Source organism: Elephantulus edwardii, unplaced genomic scaffold (assembly GCF_000299155.1).
Source record: "Elephantulus edwardii isolate Elephantulus edwardi_28Jun2011 unplaced genomic scaffold, EleEdw1.0 scaffold00097, whole genome shotgun sequence".
In the NCBI taxonomy this organism is placed as follows: Eukaryota; Metazoa; Chordata; class Mammalia; order Macroscelidea; family Macroscelididae; genus Elephantulus; species Elephantulus edwardii.
Genome location: NW_006399847.1, coordinates 10,978,558 through 10,999,925, shown reverse-complemented (window position 1 = coordinate 10,999,925; position 21,368 = coordinate 10,978,558). Strand labels below are relative to the sequence as shown.

At 39.4% G+C, this 21,368-nt stretch overlaps 1 protein-coding gene across 2 annotated transcripts in view; it reads right to left on the bottom strand.

Moving 5' to 3' along the window:
- Positions 1–21,368, bottom strand: part of PTPRM (protein tyrosine phosphatase, receptor type, M) — a 921,068-nt gene that overhangs the window by 355,009 nt on the left and 544,691 nt on the right. For both annotated transcript variants that reach the window (XM_006891412.1, XM_006891411.1), the window contains exon 13: positions 14,977–15,109. In XM_006891412.1, coding sequence (XP_006891474.1) covers positions 14,977–15,109 — 133 coding nt within the window. The remainder of the gene's footprint in view (positions 1–14,976; positions 15,110–21,368) is intronic.

The following is a 21,368-nucleotide window of genomic DNA, read 5'->3' as shown; positions in this document are numbered from 1 at the left end:
GCTTACTGCCATCTGAAAAGACTATATGTTGGCCCAGTCTCTAAGGAGTTCAGCATGCTCACAGGGGTGGGAAGTTTTAAAGAAACTGTTGACTCATATCCCTCCCAGTTAATTTGAAAAGGAGCTCTGCCTTCTGCAACATGGCATTTCTGAGCTATTACTCTTTAACAGTCACTGCTCATATGTGTCTGGGGTGTGCTGCACCATGACTTTCTAAATTAACTTTTCAGGGGGAGGGAGCATCAAAAGGCAGAACAAACAGGATTCTTGTCCCCCCTGCCAGGTGTACTGCTTCTCTCTGTGATAAATCAATGACATTTATCCTTTCCAGTCTTTATTTTCCCTTCTAGAAGCTCAAACTGTTTTCTCTAAGGAAACTCTCTCTGAAGGGGGTTCATATGTTATTTATGGAAGAGTTTAATTATAAAGGCAAATAGGAATACAATATATTTTATTTAACATCTGCCATGGAGTCTAGGCAGAGTTTATAGGACTGATATTATAGTCAACCTGGATTATGGCTGAACAAACTTTCCTTTTTAAGGAATCTCTCTGGTGACAGGCAGTCTGGGCTGCTGGGGAAGGCTGCACATAAAGCTTTAAGCCAGGAGAGCAGAGTTCCACTGCAAGAATACTCAGTTTTACTTGCATTGGTTAAATTCTGCCCCTAAAATGTAGTACAGAAGAGGTAGAGGGACCACAAATTAGCTTAGTTCTACAAAATCCAACACTTGTCATCCATATAAACAATTTATAATTACTATTTCATTGGAGCTCTGGTGGCCTAGAGGCAATCCCCAAGGCCCAGGGTTCGAGGCTACCAGCTCCTCTGCCAGAGAAGGATGGGCAGTCTCCTCCCATGTGATTAACTGCCTCTGAAAACCTGCTGGAGGGTCAGCTATGGGTCGGTTCCAACAGTACACAACAACAATTTCATTAAGAGAGCTCTGCTGGCCTAATGGTAAGAAACTGTGCTGTCAATCCATAGGTAATTGGTTCGAATCCAGTAGCTGCTCTGTGGGAGAAAGATGAGTAATCTCCTCTTGTACAATTTACTGCTTCTGAAAACCCACTGACAGGTCAGCTATTGGTCGGTTCTTACTTGATGGCACAAAACAACAACTATTTCATTTGAGCCTTTTCTTTATGTAATTAATATGAATATTGTGTTGATTCTATAGTGTGCTGATTCTACTTATAAAGGAAACCTAAGGAAGTAGTTATTTTAAGAAAAAGGAACATATTTTTTTCAGTAATGAAGAGAAAGCTTACAAGCTTACAAATTAATAAATTTGCTTGTGAGGGAAAGAAAGAAATTAAAATAAAGAATATTGTAGACAGCAAATGTAGTCTATGTATTTCGTTTGCTAAGTTTAATTTTACATATTTATGATGCTTGCAATAATATTTTGCAAGAATTACAAAAGATGTTAAAAAAGATATTCCTAACTGTCTGAACTGCCTGGACATCACTGGGATTGGCTTGGTTATCCTTACTTAATCTCGGCTAGGAACTGATATAAACATCAGCTTTAATAGGAAAATGAAATGGTTTGATATACAAATGGGATTAGATGTGATCAGAAATGAAAACATGCCCATGTCACATTCATTGAAGATCATTTAATAGCTCTCAGGAAACACCTCTCAGACTAAAATTAATACGGATAAAATAAGGTTGGATTATATGAAAAATGCTAAAGCCAATAAACACATTTGAGTGCTAGAACCATACTAAGTGCCATTCAAAGAGGAGAAGCAGTTGACAGGATTTGGATATATGGCTGGATACACAAGGGCTGCAGGCTGGCGTGACTCAGGGTAGAGCTATAATTCTGGGCAAGTGACTTCACCAGCTGAGCACCCATCTTGCTGTGTCACTGGAAAGTAAGCCTCAGTGCTGGCTTCAGTATGAGTGTTCAGCCACATGGCAGCAGAGGCAGAAAAATTCAAGGTTCCGCAGCCTTTTCCTTTCACACAACTTTTCACATATCAGAAACACAAGCCACCCTGTCTGTTTCTGGAAGCAGAGTTCACAAGCCATGCTGAGAGCCCGGGTCTGCTTTGCTGAGCCTCCTGCTGCAGTCTCTTTTCCCTCAGGACACTAGAAGCCCCTTCAGCACGGGTAGGCTGCCCCCTCACAGACATCTGATCACCGTGGTGATGAGGGCAGAGACCTTGCCCCAGCTGGGTGTCCACCACCTCTTCCAGCAGTGACCAGTAGAAATGGACAGAGTACAGAAGCAGCGCTGGGGATGCCAGTTCCAGCTCTCTGTGGATGGACACTGGGCATTAATTATAGATTGGGTCACAAAGGTGAGTGGGCTCAGAAGATAAAGCAGTGCTGAGAGGTGCCTCTCTCCAACATCTTTATTATTATAGTGCATGTGTGCCAAAGGCTGTGTGTCAGAGCCACCATCTGGCACCACCAGGTGTGAGAGGAGGGTGTGCTAGCACTGAGCAATCATGCTGACGTATTTGCACATTTACAGTGTGAGCCATGGACCTGAAAGGACTTATGCTTCCAGGTGACAGTCACTTGTGGCATGCTGCAGACCTACTCCATGCTTGGTATATTAAAGGTATGGAAAGGAGCCAGTGGTAGCTGGGTTCCTATCTGCTTCCTCATTGGAGGAGAGCAGGTCTAATGTCCAATGTCCAGATGCATGACAGGCATCATGGGAGTCATGTAACATAAGGTGCAATTTCAGAAACACTAGGTGCATGGGAGCTCTGGTGGCGTAGTATGTACTGAGCTGCACTGCTTACCCCAAGACCACCCATCTCCAGTGGTTCAAATCCACCAACTGCCCCAGGACAGAAAGACACAGCTCTTACCACTGCAATTCACAGACACAAAAACCAGAGAGGAGTCACTATTAATTGGAACCAACTCAATGGTAGGGTGTTTTAAACGCATGAGGTGAAATATAGGAAAATACTAGTTACAACATAGGTTATGGAGTTTAGGGGAGCTTCCTTTCAGCTCAGTGAGCAGGCACTGTGACTATTCTGGCTTTTTTAAAATTTTTTTATTTTTTTTTTTATTATTTTTCTGTGCGTGTACCGTCAAATCAGATCTGACTGGTACAGGAGGAGATTGCCCCTCCTTCCCCGGCAGAGCATCTGGTGGATTCAAACTGTGTATTCTGGCTTTTTTAATGGCTATTCTATTTCAAATAAAGAACAATTTCAGAATGAGAGCTAGGGAACAGGGACTCAACCCTCCATTGTGGTCCTATCACTGACTGACTGTATCTTCAAACAGCTTGTTAGCTTCTCAGGGCCTCAGATGCCTGTGTGTGAAGCAGGGTAATGGGATACCAGAGTTGTTACAAAGGCACCTAGGAGAAATTAAACCAAATATACTACGAGACCCTTCTGATTCTCAGTGACCCTCCATCCAGATGCAGAGCTGTACATCTTAATGAGGAAAGACAATCCACCTTTCTCCTATGGTAGACTTGAACTGCTGACCTCTTGGTTAGTAGTCCACTGTGTTACACCTACGTCACCTAATAGAAGTGCGTTATAAATGGACTAACCAAACAATATATATATTTGCTTTCTCCATCAACAATAGAAAGGTAACAAGTAATACAAATGACAAGTGTATTTAGAAGAGTCAACTAAAGTTCATGCCCGGATATTTTATTAATAATTTTGATTGTTCAAGGAAAATTCTGCCTTCAACTATTCTTTTTTGTAATTATCAATCTTGGCTAAAAATCTTGTTTAATGAAAAGACGGTCTGGATAAAAAAATTTTTACAGACATTATAAGTAGTACAAGGGAACACACAACTGTGTGTTCCAAACAGGGTAGATGCCATTGAGCTGCCAGGGAGTCACAGTGACCTTGCACCATGTTTCCACGTGTCTCCAGGATGGCAGGGCACCTCAAAGTCATTAGAGCTCATCCTATACCAACCAAGAGAACTAAAAATCCCCAGGCCAATTAGCTGCCTCTAAAACCTGGTGGATGGTCAACTATGGGTCGGTTCCAACTTGATGGTAACAACAACACTGGAAATCATGCCTTTCTATCAATCCCTTCAGAGTATACGCATGTGGAGCCTGCACATGGGGCTGCTGGCTTGATCTGAAGCGTGCTCTGCATACAGGAGCGTGGTCACATTCACAGGTGTGTTTATAGATCTACCTGTGAATGAGCCCCGCATCATCACTGTTATCAGTAAAGAAAAGAATAGGCCTGGCCCAGCTCTCTTTTCCTCTCTGGTGTTTAAAACACTACAGCTGAGCGTGTATTCTTCCCTTAAGAGCAGCACACTTAACAAATCACCTCTTCCCTGAGACGGTGTTTCACAGGGAGGCTACCCTGGCTTGTCTGAGTATATTATGATGACATCCAGAGGTGCTTTCTGAAGGCCACTTGGCAGGCTTACTGTCACCACTGCCAGGAACGATACTGAGATATGTGGGGCTCCCTACCTCCAACACGGTATAACATAGAGCTAAAGCCCTTCTAGCCGCAGGGAGACACACACCATCGCATAAGTATTCTCTGTCTGAGAGCTGGGCCATGTGATGCTACTAGCCACTGGAGAGCTATCAGTCCAACTCAGGAGAATTGCATACTCTCCAGGCCTGGGTCAGTGTGGCCCTTGCGTCCACCTCATTCTCTCTTCAAGTATCAGATCGTTTTGTAAAACAAAACATCAAAACACACACACACACACACACACACACACACACACACTCTCTCTCTCTCTCTCTCTCTCTCTCTCTCTCTCTCTCTCTCTCTCTCTCTCTCTCAAAAGGCCCAACTGTGCCTCTGGGTCCCACCCCAGTAGAGGCCCTCTTTCATGACACACATTTAAGAAAAGGTCATATGTTACTTTTGAGTTTTAGAAAATTGTTTACTAAATGAAAAAATTAACTAAACAAAGAGTCTTCCTAACACACTTTCCCACCAGTCAGCTCCTCAAGTCAAGATGATAAACAACATTTCAGAATCCAAAATGCATTTGAATTTGTTTTTGCTTCCTGAGAACCTTCCCCCCACCCCACTCCTTTATGGCTCTGTCATTGACCTTAACTTGATTTTTTATTTGTTTAAACCTCCAGTTTTAATTGTTGTAAATGCTCCAAAAATTATCACTGAAATTAGCAGTTGAACATCTGAAAGAGATGTGATTGCTGAGTGCCCTCAGTTTAAAATAAAAAGATGCTAATGCAGTGATTTGTAGAGTAAGGGAAAGGTTCTGGGGAATCATAACAGCCACAGTGTGCATCTATTTACAGATTTACAGCCTTAGAAACCAGATAGGGCTCTTCTACTCTCGTCTAGTGGAAATAACTAGATGACTGTTGTTTGGTGTTGATTTTTGTCTTTTTATGAAATCTAAATTTTATAATTATGAAACACATGCATGGGGGGAAAAAGTTAGCCATATCCTTAAACACTCTGTTATGGAAGAGACTTGAAAATCAATTGAGGAACACTATGTCGTATATAATCAGATTATTATTCCGACCTTTGAAATGGTTAATGATGCCCATTAATCAACTGCATTCTTCCCAGAGTCAGTTTCTCTCTTTAAAAGGAATTACTTCATTTCAGCACTTATAACTTCAGTTAAATTTTGTTTCTGTTGCTATTTTTCACATCAGCGTCCATGACAAAAGTAGAAAGACACACAGGGAGGGAACTGTTGATTTACGCTGTGTTCCCTTGTTGCAGTGCCATTCACATCCTTACGCATTTGGTGCCTTTGCCTGTGTGTCATCACCCATAACCTGGGTCCCAGCAGGGACGGTGGTGAGTGTTACCAGCTATGTAAAGTGTGAGACCCACAGCCTGGATGTCACCTGTGGCCAGCTAAGGGCCTACAGCTCATTGCTGCCTGTTCAACACCCAACAAACTAGACTTGATCCAGAACCGCACAAGGCTTCAGAGATCCAAGGTAAAAACAGAAGCCGTTTTAGAGCTTAGCAAAGCTGGAAGCTATGTGAAAATGTATGAGTTATTCAAGTGCAACATTTAGGACACTGGAAAATGAAACTCCTTCTGAGCTGTGGGAGCCCAGGCATGGGTGAGCAGCGGGTGGGCTGTGGGTGGGACATAATGAGCTGTGTCTGGGTTGCAGGTAAGAGGTGCACAGCTGGTAGGTGAGATGGGTTATGGATGGAAGGTGGATGAAACACAGAGGAAAGGTGACCGGCCTGTGGGTGGGTTATAGGTGAGAGATTAGTGTTCTATGGGTGGGATGTGGGTGTTCCATGGGTGGGAGGTGGGTGGAATACAGGTGAAGGGTTAGTGTTCTATGGGTGGGAGGTGGGTGTTCTGTGGGTGGAATACAGTTGAGAAGTGGGTCGCCCATAGGTCGGAGGTGAGCTGTATAGTTTACAAAAGCAGAATGTTTCATTCACATATGGCAAATGAGGCAGGACAGCCCATGGCAGTCTACCCACCTGCCTGAAGCTGGGCAACCGGTGACTTCCCATGTCACACCTTCCGCCTTTATTCATCAGGCCACCTTTTCTGGGGCTGGAGACAGCTGTGATTGTGGCTCCTTACACTTTAGCTTCCCTGATGCTTAGAAAAATTCTAAAGGAACAATCTTAACTACTACATATCTGAGTAATCCCCTGATGTCATTATTGCTGTGAGGGGCCTCCAGGTTGGCTTGGACTCACAGCCGCCTCAAGCACATAAAGACTGACCTAACCTCCCAATCCTGCTGTCTGAAGAATGGCTACTGAACTGGAGCCCATCTGCAGCCACTGTGTCAGCCCACCTCACTGCGGGCCTTTTACCCTGACCCTCTACTTAACCGGAGAGCAAGGAGCTATGCCACCTTCTCAGGGGCATGCTGTTCAAACCACTGGCTGCTCTATGGGAGAGAAAGACTGGCAATCTCCTCCCGTGCAATTTAGCACCTCTAAAAACCCACTGGAGTGTCAGCCATGCATCGGTTCAGACTTGACAGCATACAACAACGGCTACTTCACCAAGTCTGAAGTCTTTCTCCAGAGACTGGCAGATGTAATTATAACTAAAGAAATTCTCAGTAAAAGCAGACACTCATCCCCAGCTGACAGCTAAATGAAGAATTTCTGTTAATGCTATGCTCTCACATCATTTGAAAAACTTTAATAGAAGTCTGAGATTTTCCTCCTTCCCTGTAGCGTTTAAGTTGCTACCAAAAGGAATCAATCAGTTGAAAGCTGACCCAAGTTCTCGTTGAGAAGTAGCTGAGCTCTTCAGTCGGTCCAAAGGCTTTAAAACTCACGGCTTTGAGACAAAGCTGGTCCAAGGATAAGGGATATGTAGACAGCTCCTAATGCCTCCACATTTAAATTGAGATTTTAATAAATGACTTTTCCCTGATTTTGTCTCCAGTAATTTTTTTCCTGATAAAAGAACACTTATCACACATTCTTATCAAATACACAGGAAGAAAGGGTGCTATACATCTGCACAGGGTGAGGGTGAGGGTGAGGGGAGGATGGGGGGTTGGAGTGTTTTGTGTAGCAGGGAATGTGCTTGGAAATGATTAAACTCCTAATCACAGGGGGCCAACAGAGTCACTGTGGAGGTATGGACATTTCCATCGTAAACCCACGGAACAGAAGACTGAAAAAACTGCATCTTTTTATTGCCTTATGATGATGTTCACCACGTGAAGAAAAAAGTCAACCTCATCCTGAGGATATCTATTCACTTTCTGAACATAAAAATTTTTATCCAAACTGATTTTGCATGTGAAAAATATGCATTCAAGTACACTACAAAAATATTTCAAAGGTGGTTTAAAAGTGATGGTTTGAATCAATGATGTTTTGAGACTTCTCTTATAATCAAACTATATCAGAATTTAAGTATGTTAATTCATTGTCTCCATTTCAAGGAATGAAATATCTAAAGAAATATTATTAAAACTTTTAAATAGCACACAATTAAAAATAATAAATCAATCCAAATACCTATAAAGTATAGAAAAAATAAATTGTGATACCCCAAAATTTAAAATTCCCTGCTGTTGATCTGATTCTGATTCAGAGGAACCCTGCAAGACAGGGTGAGGCTGCCTCCCTCCAACCCCCAGCTATTGAGACCATGAATCTTTCTGGAAGCAGACTGTAGAGCCAGAGCAGAGCTCATACTGCCAACCTCTGGCTGGTGGAAAAACACTTCCACTGCTGCACCTAGAGGGCTTCTGAACTTCCATGCCTCAAAAGAAATAAAGAGGAGAGTTTTCTAAGTCTACTGTAGCACTGAAGGGTTTGCATAAATAAATATTTTTTTCCCTTTCTTTTTTTCTCTCTAGAGCTACATGTCTATGAGTTAAGCACTGTGCTGCGTATGAGAGTGGTGTAAAATAAGATTAAAATATATCATACTATAGCCCTTAACATGCTGTTATGCATAAAAAAGGCAGATGGCACTTAAACGATTTCAGAGTGTGACTGCAGAGTGGGCACACTGTGACGCTTACTATTCACGAGGAGAAGCTGGGTTCTTGTCTGCAACTATAGAAGAGAAACAAAACAGGCCAAAGTTTTCTATAAACTGTGCTACACTGTTGTTCACTTGAGAGTTTGCTTTGTTTTGATTATAAACAACTAGAAATATACTGGAAATTAATGAGTTAATTTTACTTGTTGCAATGAAAGTAATATGAATAAGGAAATAAGCCACATGAAGTATGAATAAATCTAGCAAAAGATCATTAATTTTAAAAAGCAATTTCTTTTTTCTTTTGAGGACACTAGACAAATACCTGCCTTTCCTATTCAATTAGATAACTTTCTTTTAGTATGTTTAATAAGAAGACCATCTTATAATGCTAAGATTCTTACAGCTTTTAGGGGACTGACATTGGGGTAGGGGAGAGACTGAGAAAGGTGGGATAAATTATGTATACTGCATTGAAACAGATGAGGGAGAGAACTGTTTAAAAGGGATATATGATTAGGTATTATTGTCATGACAAGACTCCAGAATGAAGAAGGCTGCATAGTGGAGTGGACTTAGGGGGAGGGATTATGTAACAATGAAAGAATTTTTCTTTTCAAAGAGAAGAGCGAACTGGGAAAGGGGGGTTGGACAGGGAGAAATGTGCAACAATGAATGAATGGAAATCCAAAGCCTCTATAAACTTTCATTAAAATTAATGTTTAAGAAAAAGTGAACTGGGGGAGGGGGAAGGGAAGCATGGGGTTAAAATATGCAACAATGAATGAAAATCTAACTGCTCTGTAAATATTCGTTAAAATCACAATTAAAATTTTATTTATTTAATTTTTTTTTTAAAGGTGGCCTAGTATTGCAATCCCAAAGACAAGTAGTTCAAATACACCAGCAGGAAAAGATGGACGATTTCCTGTACAAATATCTGCCTCTGGAAACCCACCAAAGGGTCAGCTATGGGTTGGTTCTGACCTGATGGTACATAGTAACTATCAAAATTAAGATCCTTTGTCTAATTAACACAGTCATTTCTCTTTATCATTTTAAAATTATGTATAAATTCACACACATAAAATATATAAGACATATAAATTCTGCAAATTAAGAAAAATGAAAGATTCTAGATAAATCCCTTCTCCCTATAAAAATAAATTTAGAATTACTTTAGAAGACCAAGCATCATGACAGAAGAAGAGACTTTAGTTTATAACAGCTTCAGTTTGCTTGGTTCCACAATCAACACTCTTGGCACCAGCAGTCAGGAAATTAAAAGACAAACTACACTGGGAAAGTTTGCTGTCAGGGACCTCTCTAGAATACTGAAGACGAACAATGCAAGTCTGCAGACTAAGTTGAACCTGATACAGGCCATGGTCTTCACAATTATTTGCTATGCATCTGAAAGCTGGACAATGACTAAGGATGATAGAAGAAGGATCAATTCCTTTGAGTTGTGGTGCTGGAGAAGAGTCTTGAATCATGGACTGTCAAGTGAACAAACAGGTCTGTCCTAGAGAGGGTGAAACCAAGCTGCTCCCTGGAGGCAAAGATTTTGAAACTCCATCTCATATACTTTGGGCATGTGGCCAGGAGGGATCAGTCCTTGGAGAAGAACATCATGCTTGGAAGTGTAGAGGGACAGCACAGGAGAAGAAGACCCAGGATGAGATGGATTGACTCAGTGACTGGAGATGTGGGACTAGGTTTGTTGGAGATGATGAGACTGGCTCATGATAAGGCAGGGTTCAGAGCTGTTGTACATAAGGTTCCTATGAGTTGCAGGCAACTTGATGACACACAACAACAACAACAACGTATTGTTAAACTGAAAGATAATAATGGTCTTCCAAAAACCTGAGATCTACGCTGTATTTCCAACCAGTGATGGGAAAAGAATACCTGAGGTTCAGAGAGCAAGGTACATCTTTGAGCTTTACTGGTGTGAATCAATGTAGCAGAGTGGTTAAAAGTAATATGAACTTGGGTTTATCTTAGATTCAGTCACGACCTACCTATTCGAAATTCAGAAAGTTAAATGTTTGTGTTTGTGAGTAACTTATCTCACTCAGTCTTCACATTTTTCTCTGTAAATTATATGTCATCTTCATCTCCATTCTTCTGGTATGAATGCCTAGTTCTGAGAGGCTAGGTCACTCATCTAAATCTAAATGGTACAGAGTATGGAGCCTACTCTCCTTAACACACACACACACACACACACACACACACACACACACACACACATCTTTTTAAAAAAGAATTCTTTAAACGTTCCCCCTCACACACATACAAAACTGAAACAAAACATACTCTAACAGTAAATACTTAAACTATTAGGTTGAATCCAGAACTCATGAATAGGAGCTATGATCATATGAGATCAAGCTAAAAGAGCCCTTTACAAAATGTCATTTTACTAAATTTTCCTTTGTATTGTAAACCCATTGGTTATTATCCAGAAACTGAAGGGCAGTAGTTAACTCAAAGATGAGGATTATGAATCCATAGCTGTTGGCACACATGTCTGTCTCACAAATATCAAAGCTAGCACTGGTGGACAACACTCAGGCTCTAACTACTTAAAGAAAAGTGACAGCCTAGTATTGTGTCAAGGATATATATTCTAAACACCAATCATCAACAAATTTCAAAATATATGTTTCTCAATGTAGTTTCAGAAAATGGAGTTATGAATGAGGATATTGAATAAAGTATTTAGACTTAATAAGTCCTTTTCCATACCAGATTCACATCTGGCTGGAGCTGGAAAAAATCCCCACCTATGTAAACACAGGCAGCAGAAATACAACTTAGGCGAACTTGCCTCCAGCAACGTGCTGGTGGCATCTCTTTGAAAACAGAGCTTTCGTCAGTTTTTCTCTCTTATCTTTTTGGTTGCATGATGTATTCAGAAATACTTCCCATTTTTATTTCATTTGCTTGTCCCTGACCCTGGTTTGTACCAGTAGTACTTACTGATAACAGAATGGCTATCAAATATTTAATTGCATATGATTTATTAGCAAAATGTACATCTGTTCAAATGTGCTATAGAGAGTGCTTCAGAATTAAAATATATCTCCTTGTGAAAGTTCTGTCTATAGAATCTGCAATTATACTCAAGAACATATACCTCTTTAAATATTTCAAAATACCTACAACTTGTGCAATTTCTGTTTACCACATTGACTAAGACAGGTAATTGTAATTAATACAAATGCTCTCCAACTTCTAAAAGATCTATAGCAATTTTAGAAACAACAGTAAATATAATTAATCAGGGTAAAACTGATGGTGCTTGTATAGAATATTCTGTCAAACAAGTTATTGAGATAAATTATTCCTTAAAAAATGTTGAAAACTCAGGCATTTTCATTTATTATAAATATACCTAATTAGATAGATGAAACATGATAAAATTAGCTGTCTTCTATTGTTGTTGGAAGGGAGCTCTAGTGGCTCAATGGTAAAGAATTGAGCTGTTAACTTGAAGGCACGTGGTTTGAACCCATCAGTCGTTCTGCAGGAAAAAGACAAGCCGTCTCCTCCTGTGCAATTTACTGCCTCTGAAAACCTGCTGGGGGTCAGCTATGGGTCTGTTCCAACTCCATGATACACAACAACCGATGTAGGAAGCTCTGCTGGCCTAGTCTCTAAGGGGTTATGCTGCTATTCCAAAGGTCATTCCTCTCTGGAAGTTCAGATCTACTAGCAGGTCCTTGGGAGAAAGATGGGCATTTTCTCCCTTAAGATTCATGGCCTTGAAAACCTATAGGTGGGTCAGCTGTGACTGGAACCTCATACCCTTTCCTAATAGTTGTCATAGATTCAAAAGAATATACACTTTTGGAAAAAAAATTGCTTTGCTTACAGAATAAAGAAAACATCAAAGTATAGGCTTTGTGAAAGTTTGCAAAGAAAAGAAGTTTCTGTATGTTATTAGTTCAAGCACAGGTCAAATGAACTGATGTTCCTAACCAGAGAGCAAATGGCCACTGGTTGGTGACAGTTTACAGAGCATTAAGGCTAAATAAGGCTGATGCCTTTTCTTGTAGTCATTGTTAATACAACACAAAATAATGTGTTTATGAGTTACATATTCTTTAAGTTTGTTTCTACATAATGCTTTTATCATGCCTCTTTTAATAGATATGGCCCTTAGCAACTATTTTTTATAGACAGCCAGCTCTTGACAAGGCAAGGTGCTCTTTGGTGAGCTAATAACCTGCTAACGCTCAGCAGTGAAATGTAGAGTAAGGTACCCTGTGAGGCTCTTCTGTCCCTGCTCCAAATTTCAGGCCCAGAGGCTTGGAGCGATCACAGAGGACAATCCCTGCTGGCAAATCCGTGGACAGCTTCCTACGGTGACCCACTGAGGAGCTTGTTTCACCCTCACTTTCTCTTAGGACTGCTCTGTTTTTATGAACACTGAGATGCCTGAGTTGTATCTATCTACCTTAGATAACACACACACACACACACACACACACACGTTCAAATAACATTAAATTCTAAAACTCAAAAATGACTAATAATATATTAAAATCCACACCTGAAAGCTGTTCTCAACCTTTCTTCCTCTTGCCCTTATTTTTTTCCTTTTCTTATTTCTTCCGTCTTTTAATTATGTGCCTCTATGTCTTAGTAGGAAATGTGTGGCTGAAAAATAAACTCTACCAACTTGCACACCCAGGTTTGAATCACATGAACAAAGAGTGTCTTAGGGAACTCAGGGGCACATTTAAATAATGCAGTACATGCTTAAGCCAAAAGCCAGCCATATACTGTTGGACGAGCACAGCTACAGCAGTGTCCCCAAAGGCTGCCATCAAACAGGAAACCTGCCATGAGCGTCACGGGGGACCTTGGGGTCATCCAGCTCGATTCTGCCAATTTACAAATGAGGAAACTAAGACCCAGAGGCTAGCTAAAACACAGATCTGCAAATTCTACCCTCCAGTCAATATTTTTCTAATCAAGGCTGCCTATTACACATTAGTGATACTCAAGCAACATCTCCATGCCTAGTATCATGTGTTAATTATGTAATTTAAAAATACTACTTTGAGAATTCAATCTTAACATTTAGACGGAAAACTATGAAATTAGCAGTGCATGACTTTTTATTAAATATGACAGTTTGTGCTTCGTGACTTAGGTCTCAATTTATATTACATTTTGTATTTCTTCACAAAGGAACCAGAAAGATAACACTCTTCAAACTCATAGCCAGTGAGTCACAACTGACCATCCATTGAGTTTCCAAAGCTTCCTGCCTTCCTCCTGTGGTCTTCCTTGCTGGTGGACAGGTACGGTGTATTTGCAATTTTCCTTATAAACAAATAACAAGTCGCACGTGATGTGAAAACAACCCATTTTTATATCATTTTCTACTTTGTGCAAAGTTGTTGTGACTTACTAGTATTTACATGAAAAAAAAAACTGCATCAAGGCCATATGTTACTGTGGGCAATCTCCTCAAATGCATAATTTATAACACAAGCTCAGTGACTACCTGAAAGACTTAGGCAGAATAATGAATTAGTGCAGCAGAAACAGGTCCTTAGAGGAACAGTTAAAATTTAGCTGAGGTCACAAAGAGAGCTAGATTAGTAGTTTCAGGCCAATTCCACATAGAGAGCTTGCTATGACACAAAAAATTCCACTTATTTCCAGAGTTTGAAAGAAATCGCTCTAAAATGTTTCTCTGAATATTCTAGACCTATTTTTTTAAATATATATTGTTACTATGTGTCATTGAGTTGCAACTCCCTCCCAGCTGATTCTTCAGCAGGTTTTCTGATAATATAAATCACATGGGAAAAGATTATCCAATTTTATGTAAAACAAATCCCATATAATTAACCAAGATTTTACTTATTTTCATAAACAGGAGATACTGCATTTTTAAAACATCAGCCATAAGAATTTATGTCATATATCTTTTTATCTATTATGTTTATTATGTCATATCTATTTCTCTATTTCCTTGACCACCCTTGACTACAAAGCAGAGTCTCATTCCTTGACTGGTTGCTGGTGTGGGTTCACCCTTCCAATGCCTCCTCGGGCTGTGCTGGGACATTCGTGCTCTCATAGCGGCCTGTGTTGATGAGCTGCCTCGGAAAGCAACTGCATGCAATATGAACTGGACCAATGCTGCTATTACTACTGTCCTCTTCAACAACAGTAAACTGTCTTCTTCCTGTACCTTCTGGAGCACGTCCATAGAAAGTACTGAAAATTCCTTTAGAAGGAATAGCCTTTAAGATGTTAGTTTTATGTAACACCTTTGAGGAGAGACATGTGATTCTTACAATATTCTGGAAAGATATGGTTGGTATACTCATCAAAATGAAAACCATTTTCTCTAGATTTTGCCACATAAATTTGAATGTCAGATGATAAAACATGTTAACCACAGCCACAGCTATATATTCAACACAAAAGGCAAGTGACTAATTGGAGGAACTGAGCATTTTCACACATTGGCAAACAATAAGATTTAACTACATCTCTGGCCGGAGCTAGGGACTCACCTTTTCTTCATTACCAACACAACTCCAAGAAAGATAATAACGAAGAGCAAGATGCCAGCAATGACTCCAGCAATTTTAACAGTATGGTCTGTTTGTTTCTCAGGCTCTGGGACTGGCTTTGGAGTGGCAGCTCCTGAAAACAAAAGGAAGTAAGAAAAAGAGAGGAAATGAGTTGGAGAAACTACAGAAGCTACCGTTTTTATTTTCCTGGTGTATTAATAATAAGACTTAACAGTGCTAGCACAGATAAGCTTTGACTTTCAAATCAGCTTTTATTTGCTGATTTGAAGGGGTGTGACTGTTCACATTGTCCTTCAATATGTTATTAAACCATAACACACGTTGAATAGCATAGCCGCGCCTGACCCTGTCATAAGAAGATTCTTCTCAAACACAGTTGTTATATTTTTATTATCTCTATTGGTTCCCTGTTCTTTCTGCTGCTTAAAAAATTGCTCACAATAGTCAGAGTAAGCCTTTATCCACATTTAATGGCTGGAAATATTTTCCTCAATTATTTTTCATGAATTAAGCAATAATTCCCTAACATATTAGTGCAGACACCTGGAACAGAGAGATAAGCTCATTTACTTTGCATCTTACCAGCAACTGGGTTTTTTTCTAGCACAACAGGGTACCCTCCATGCAAACCCTCTAGTATTTGGGGATCTAAATCCAGGTCACATCTGGGAGGTAAAACACTTCTTGCAAGTAATCTACTCACAAAATGGGAAGAAGAGATTGGCATCCACCTTTTGTATCTGTTTACATGACATAACCAGGGCTTTAGAGTGGCAACAGTCTTCACCTGCGGCCCCCACTGCTCAGATTCCATCTGCACTGTTTAAAGTATATTGTGATGGACATCCCAGCTGTATTTGATGGAGATCCATTTCTACTGCTAAATGAGCTCAGGATGACACGTACTGGAATGCAATCTTCAACTCACTATTCAGGACGCATTTTTACTTCTTTTCTAATCAGCACTTGTCAGTGCTCAGCCCTGGCCATCCTGGTGCCTAATGCAGGCCACTCTGAAAACATTATTTTCACTCCCAAATTTCTCACCTTAAAGCTTTCTCTTTTGACTTTGTGGTTAAGAATGTAGTTAAAATGTAATGTTAGCATCAGTTCTTTTGTATCTTTTCACTGGGGTCTTTTCACCTCATTCTTAAAATATTTGACTCTGGTGGAGCCTGTGTCCTTGTGCACACCAGCCTGGGAAGATCCACCCGAGTTACAACCAGAATTATACAGCATCTAGTTATAACTTCCACCCTTGCCTCCAAGGAATAGCTTTTCACCCTTTCCAGGACAGACCTGTTTGTTCTCTTGACCCTGTTTGTTTAATATGTTTAAAACTCTTCTCCAGCACCACAATTCAAAAGCATTTATTCTTCTTCTGTCATCCTTAATCATAATTTAGATCTCAGGTGCATAACAATCAAGAAGACCATGGTCTGGATTAGGTGCACCTTAATCGCTAGACTGACAGCATTGCTTTTTAGCATTCTGGAGAGGTCCTTGGCAGCAGACTTTCCTAAAGCAACTCACTTTCTGATTTTGTGACTACTAGTGCCAAGAGTGTTGATTGTGGATTTGAGTACAATTAAACTGCTGACAATCTCAATCTTTTCTTCATCTATCATGATGCTGCCCAGTTAGTAAGAATCTTTGTTTGCTTGATGTTGAGCTTCAATCCATATTGGTGATGCAGTCCTTGAGCTTCTGCAGCAAATGCTCCAAGTACTCCTTAGTACTGGCGAGAAAGGTTGTGCCATCTGCACATTACAAGTTGTTGATGAGTCTTCTTTCAATCCTGATATCACATTCTTCTTTATAAAGTCCAGACTCCTGAATGATGTATTCCACATATAGATTTCAAAAATATGGAGAAAGGACACATGCCTGGTGCACTCCTTTCTTGATTTTTGGACAGCTTCCTGGTCTAGGTATAGGTTTCTATGAGCATAATCAAGTATTCTGGGATTTCCATTCTTCTCAATGTTAGCCATAATTTGTTGCGATCCACACAGCCAAAAATGCCTTTGCACAATCAATAAAGCACAAATAGACATCCCTCTGGTACTCTTTGCTTGCAGCCAAGATCCACCTGACATCAGCAATGATATATATCAATAGTGCCACAGCCTCTTCTAAACCCACCTTGTATTTGTGGCAGTTCTCTATTGATATACTGTTCTCGTCATTTTAAAAATAGTCATCAGTAAGATTTTGCTTGCATGTGATATTAGAAATATTGTTCAATAGTTTTCACACTTTGCTGAATTACCTTTTTTGGAAATGGGAATAAATACATATCTCTCTGGTCATTTGGCTAGATGGCTGTCCTCCAGATTTCCTGCATAAGCTATTGAACACACCACGACATCTATATGTGGAAGTATCTCAACTGGTATTCCATCAATTCCTAGGGCCTTATTTTTTTGCCAATTCTTTCAGAGAAGTCTGAACTTCCGCCTTCATTTCCATTGCTTCTTGAACACATGCTATTTCAAAATTGTTCTGTGTTGACCATTTTTTTATTTTTTACAGTGACTGTGCATTCCTTCCTTCTTCTTTTGCATCTTTAAGTACTGAAACTTGAGGTTTGAATTTATTTTTTCAATTCCGTAAGCTTAAGAAATGCTGACAGGTTTGGTCCCTTTTGCTTTTCTGACTCTGCATATTTCACTATAGTACTTTGTCTTCTCAAGCTGGCCTTTGAAATTGTCTATTCAGTAATTTAACTTCCTGATTTCTTCCTATTGTTTTGACTTCTTGGCAGTCTAGTGTAATATTTAGACTCTCTTCTGACATTCATTCTGTTGTTTCTTTTTCCTCCTCCTCTCTCTTTGTAAGAATCTCTTGCATTTTTCATAGATAATATCCTTAATACAATCCCACAGTTCATCTGGTCTATATTCACTAGTGCTGAAGTTCTCAAACTTGTTCTTGAGATGGTTTTTAAATTCAGATGGAATAGACGTAAGGTCATTTACTAGTTCTATGGATTTTTTATCTTTTTTTTTTTTTAGTTTCCATTTGAACTTGTACATGAGTAGCTGATGGTCTGTTCCACAGTTTTAGTTTTCACAGCTGATATTGAGATTCTCCAATGCTTCTTTCCATAGAGACAATCAATCTTATTCCTGTGTAGTTCATCAGGCAAAGTCCACGTGTATATTCACCATTTGTGGTTTTTTTATAAAGAATATTTGCAATGAATAAATAGATTGTACATAATTCTATCATTCTATCTCCAGCCAGCCTCATTTCTGTCATTAAGTTAACATTTTCTTAGTACTGATCCTTCTTCATTGTTCCTAACTTTTGCATTCTCATCAACAATTTTTATTAATCAACCTTCAATGTATATTTAATTGATTTCAGACTACAAAAGTTTGTATAAATTTTCTATTTCTTCCTCTTTAGCTTACTTTTTGGTGCATATATTTGAAAAATAGTCGTGTAAAGAGGTCTTCCTTACATGTGTATGGATATTATCCTGTCACTCACAACACTGTAGTTCAGGATGGATCTAGAAATGTTTTTCTTTTTACTATGAATGTGACTTCATTTTTCCTCACTTTTTCATTCCTGGAACAGTAGATCAAATGATTTTCTGATTCAAAATGTCCCATACCAATCCATCTCATTTCATCAATGCCTAATTTGTCAATATTTATGCATTCCATTTATTTATAAACAATGTCCACTTTCCTACATTCATGTTTCATACATTCCACATATTAATTATTAGTGGCTGTTTACAACTGTCCCCCCTCATTTTTGCTTCTCAGTATGAGTGTTCAGCCTCCAGTGCTATATCTAATAGTCTAACTGGGCTCTATTGTTCATAGGGTTTTCAAAGGCCTGTTATTTCAGAAGTGAATGCCTAATGCTTCTCCCAAGTCTGTCTTGATTTGGAAGCACAGAACCTTAAACATTCCTAAGATATTAGGCATGCAAAGACACTTCAACATGCAAACACTTCTTCATGGCAAAAACTGATAAATTCAGCATTAATCTACTCACTTAGGTGTGTGTCCCATTTCCCTCCCCCTTGCCCCACCTCCTATACCATGACTGGCGTAAGCAAGGCCTGAACTAATCCTTAATATGATGGCTCAGGTCTCCAGTATGTGTGTGTGTGTGTGTGTGTGTGTGTGTGTGTGTGTGTGTATATATATATATATATATGAATATATATGTATATATGTGAGTGTGTGTATACACACACACACACAAATTCAAGTTGAAGCTAAAGAAAATGAAAACAGATTCACAAGAACCAAACTATGACCTTGACTCAATCCCAATTGAATTTAAAAACCATTTCAAGAACATTTCAAGGCATTGAACACTGACAAAAGACCAGATGAGCTGTGAGAGGATATCATCCATGAAGAAAGCAAAGAACAATTCATAGGACGAAGATAAGGCCAAAATGAACATCAGAAGAAACTCTGAATATTGCACTAGAATGCTGAGAAACAAAGAAATTAGGAAGTTAAAGAGTTGAAGTTTTTAAAAAATATATTTATTAACCAATATTAACGCATTAAATGAATCTATATATTGCTAGTCAGAGCAGCTTACAAAATGCCAGAACGCATCACAGAACTGAACAGCCACAATGAGTAATTACAATGTGCATAGTGGCTAAGCTCAACACCTTTATATAGCTTTATGATTTCCAGAAAATTTTTAATAATGATTCCAACAATTAATTTTAATTTTACCTAAAACTTCTACAAAACCAGGCCACAATATCTTTTTAAAAATTTTTTTTAAAACACACAGTTTCCACGCTGTAGTAACTTGGAAATATGCAACCGTGTCAACAGAGACAAAAAAGCCAAAGTCATGAATCTTACTTTCATGCAGCTAACAGTTAAATATTACATAAAGAGTTGAAGATTTTAAAGGGCAGCTCATGAAGACAAAACAAAGTACTGAAATGTGCAAAGAGATGGAGTCAGAAAATCAAAAGGGAAGAAGTCGCTTGACATTACTCAAGTAGAAGATACTGAAGAACTGAAAAGCCTCAAGATGCAATGTTTAAGGATGCTATGGGCAAAATCTTGAAAGATCCAGGAAGCATAAAAAGAAAATGGAAGATACATAGGGTCACTGTCCTATAAAGAACTGGCTGACACAGAATCATTTCAGAAAGTAGCATATGATGAAGAACCAATGGTAATGAACGAAGACATTCACGATACTTTAAAAACTAAACTCTTGTATAATTCTTCACTGTCGTTTGTTGCTAGGTACAATATCCTACGCAGTGGAAGCAGGAGTGGCATCTACTTTCTAAATAACATGCCTCCAGAAACTCTATAAACTTTGTTAAATGTTGATAGTTGTAGAGGGGGCTTCAGGCCTTTTTTGTCACTACCAGTTGTGCTTGACTCAAAGGTAATCAACGACAACAACAATATCATCATCACCCCACCCTACACAAATAATTTTTATTTCTGACAATTTTAAGAGGATATCTGTCAGTCTGTTTGCATGAATATTCCCAATAAATAGCTGTCCTGCTAAATCTTGAAAATACTAAAGTTAATTACTGTGCACTGTCACAGCCTATGCTAAATCCCACTCCAATATACCACTGAGATATACAACTAGAGTTAACAGGGTAAAATTGGAGGAAATCAGGAAATTAACTAAATTGCCACAAAGAAATTAAAGATGAAAATGTAGATGTAACAAGAAGATAAATAAAAAACATGTCCCAAAAGTAACTTTTACAAAAAGCAATGTCAAAAGCCCATGGCCATGAGTGTCAGAGCAGAACTCTGCTCACAGGGTTTCAATGGCTGACCACCAGGCCTTTTCTTCTGAGTGGACCAGAAACTTAGCTGAGTGTGTCACCTGGGGATTCCAACAGAGTTCAAATAATAAAACAACAGCGCCACCAACCAAAAGACTATGCAAAAAGCAATTACTTTCACAGTTCTTTCATTCAGCTGAATCCAGAGCACTTTAGCTTCACATTCAATAATTCATGCAGAGACTGGTCCTTGGAAAGGGACATCATGCCCAGAAGGATGGAGGGACAATGCAGGAATGGAAGACACTGGATGAGATGGACTGATACAGTAAATGGGGCAATGGGGATTGGTGTGTTGGAATTAGTGAGGCTGGCTCAGGACAGAGCAGAGTTCAGAGCTGCTGTATATAGGGTCGCTATGGGCCATAACAATCTGTGTTATGCAGATGACACAACCCTGCTTGCTGAAACTGAGGAGGACCTCATGCACTTGCTGTGAAGGGTCAGGGACTGCAGCCTTCAGTATGGACTGAGGCTCAATGTCAAGAAGACAAAGATTCTCACCACTGGACCAATTGGCAGAGTCAGGATGGATGACGAAGAGATT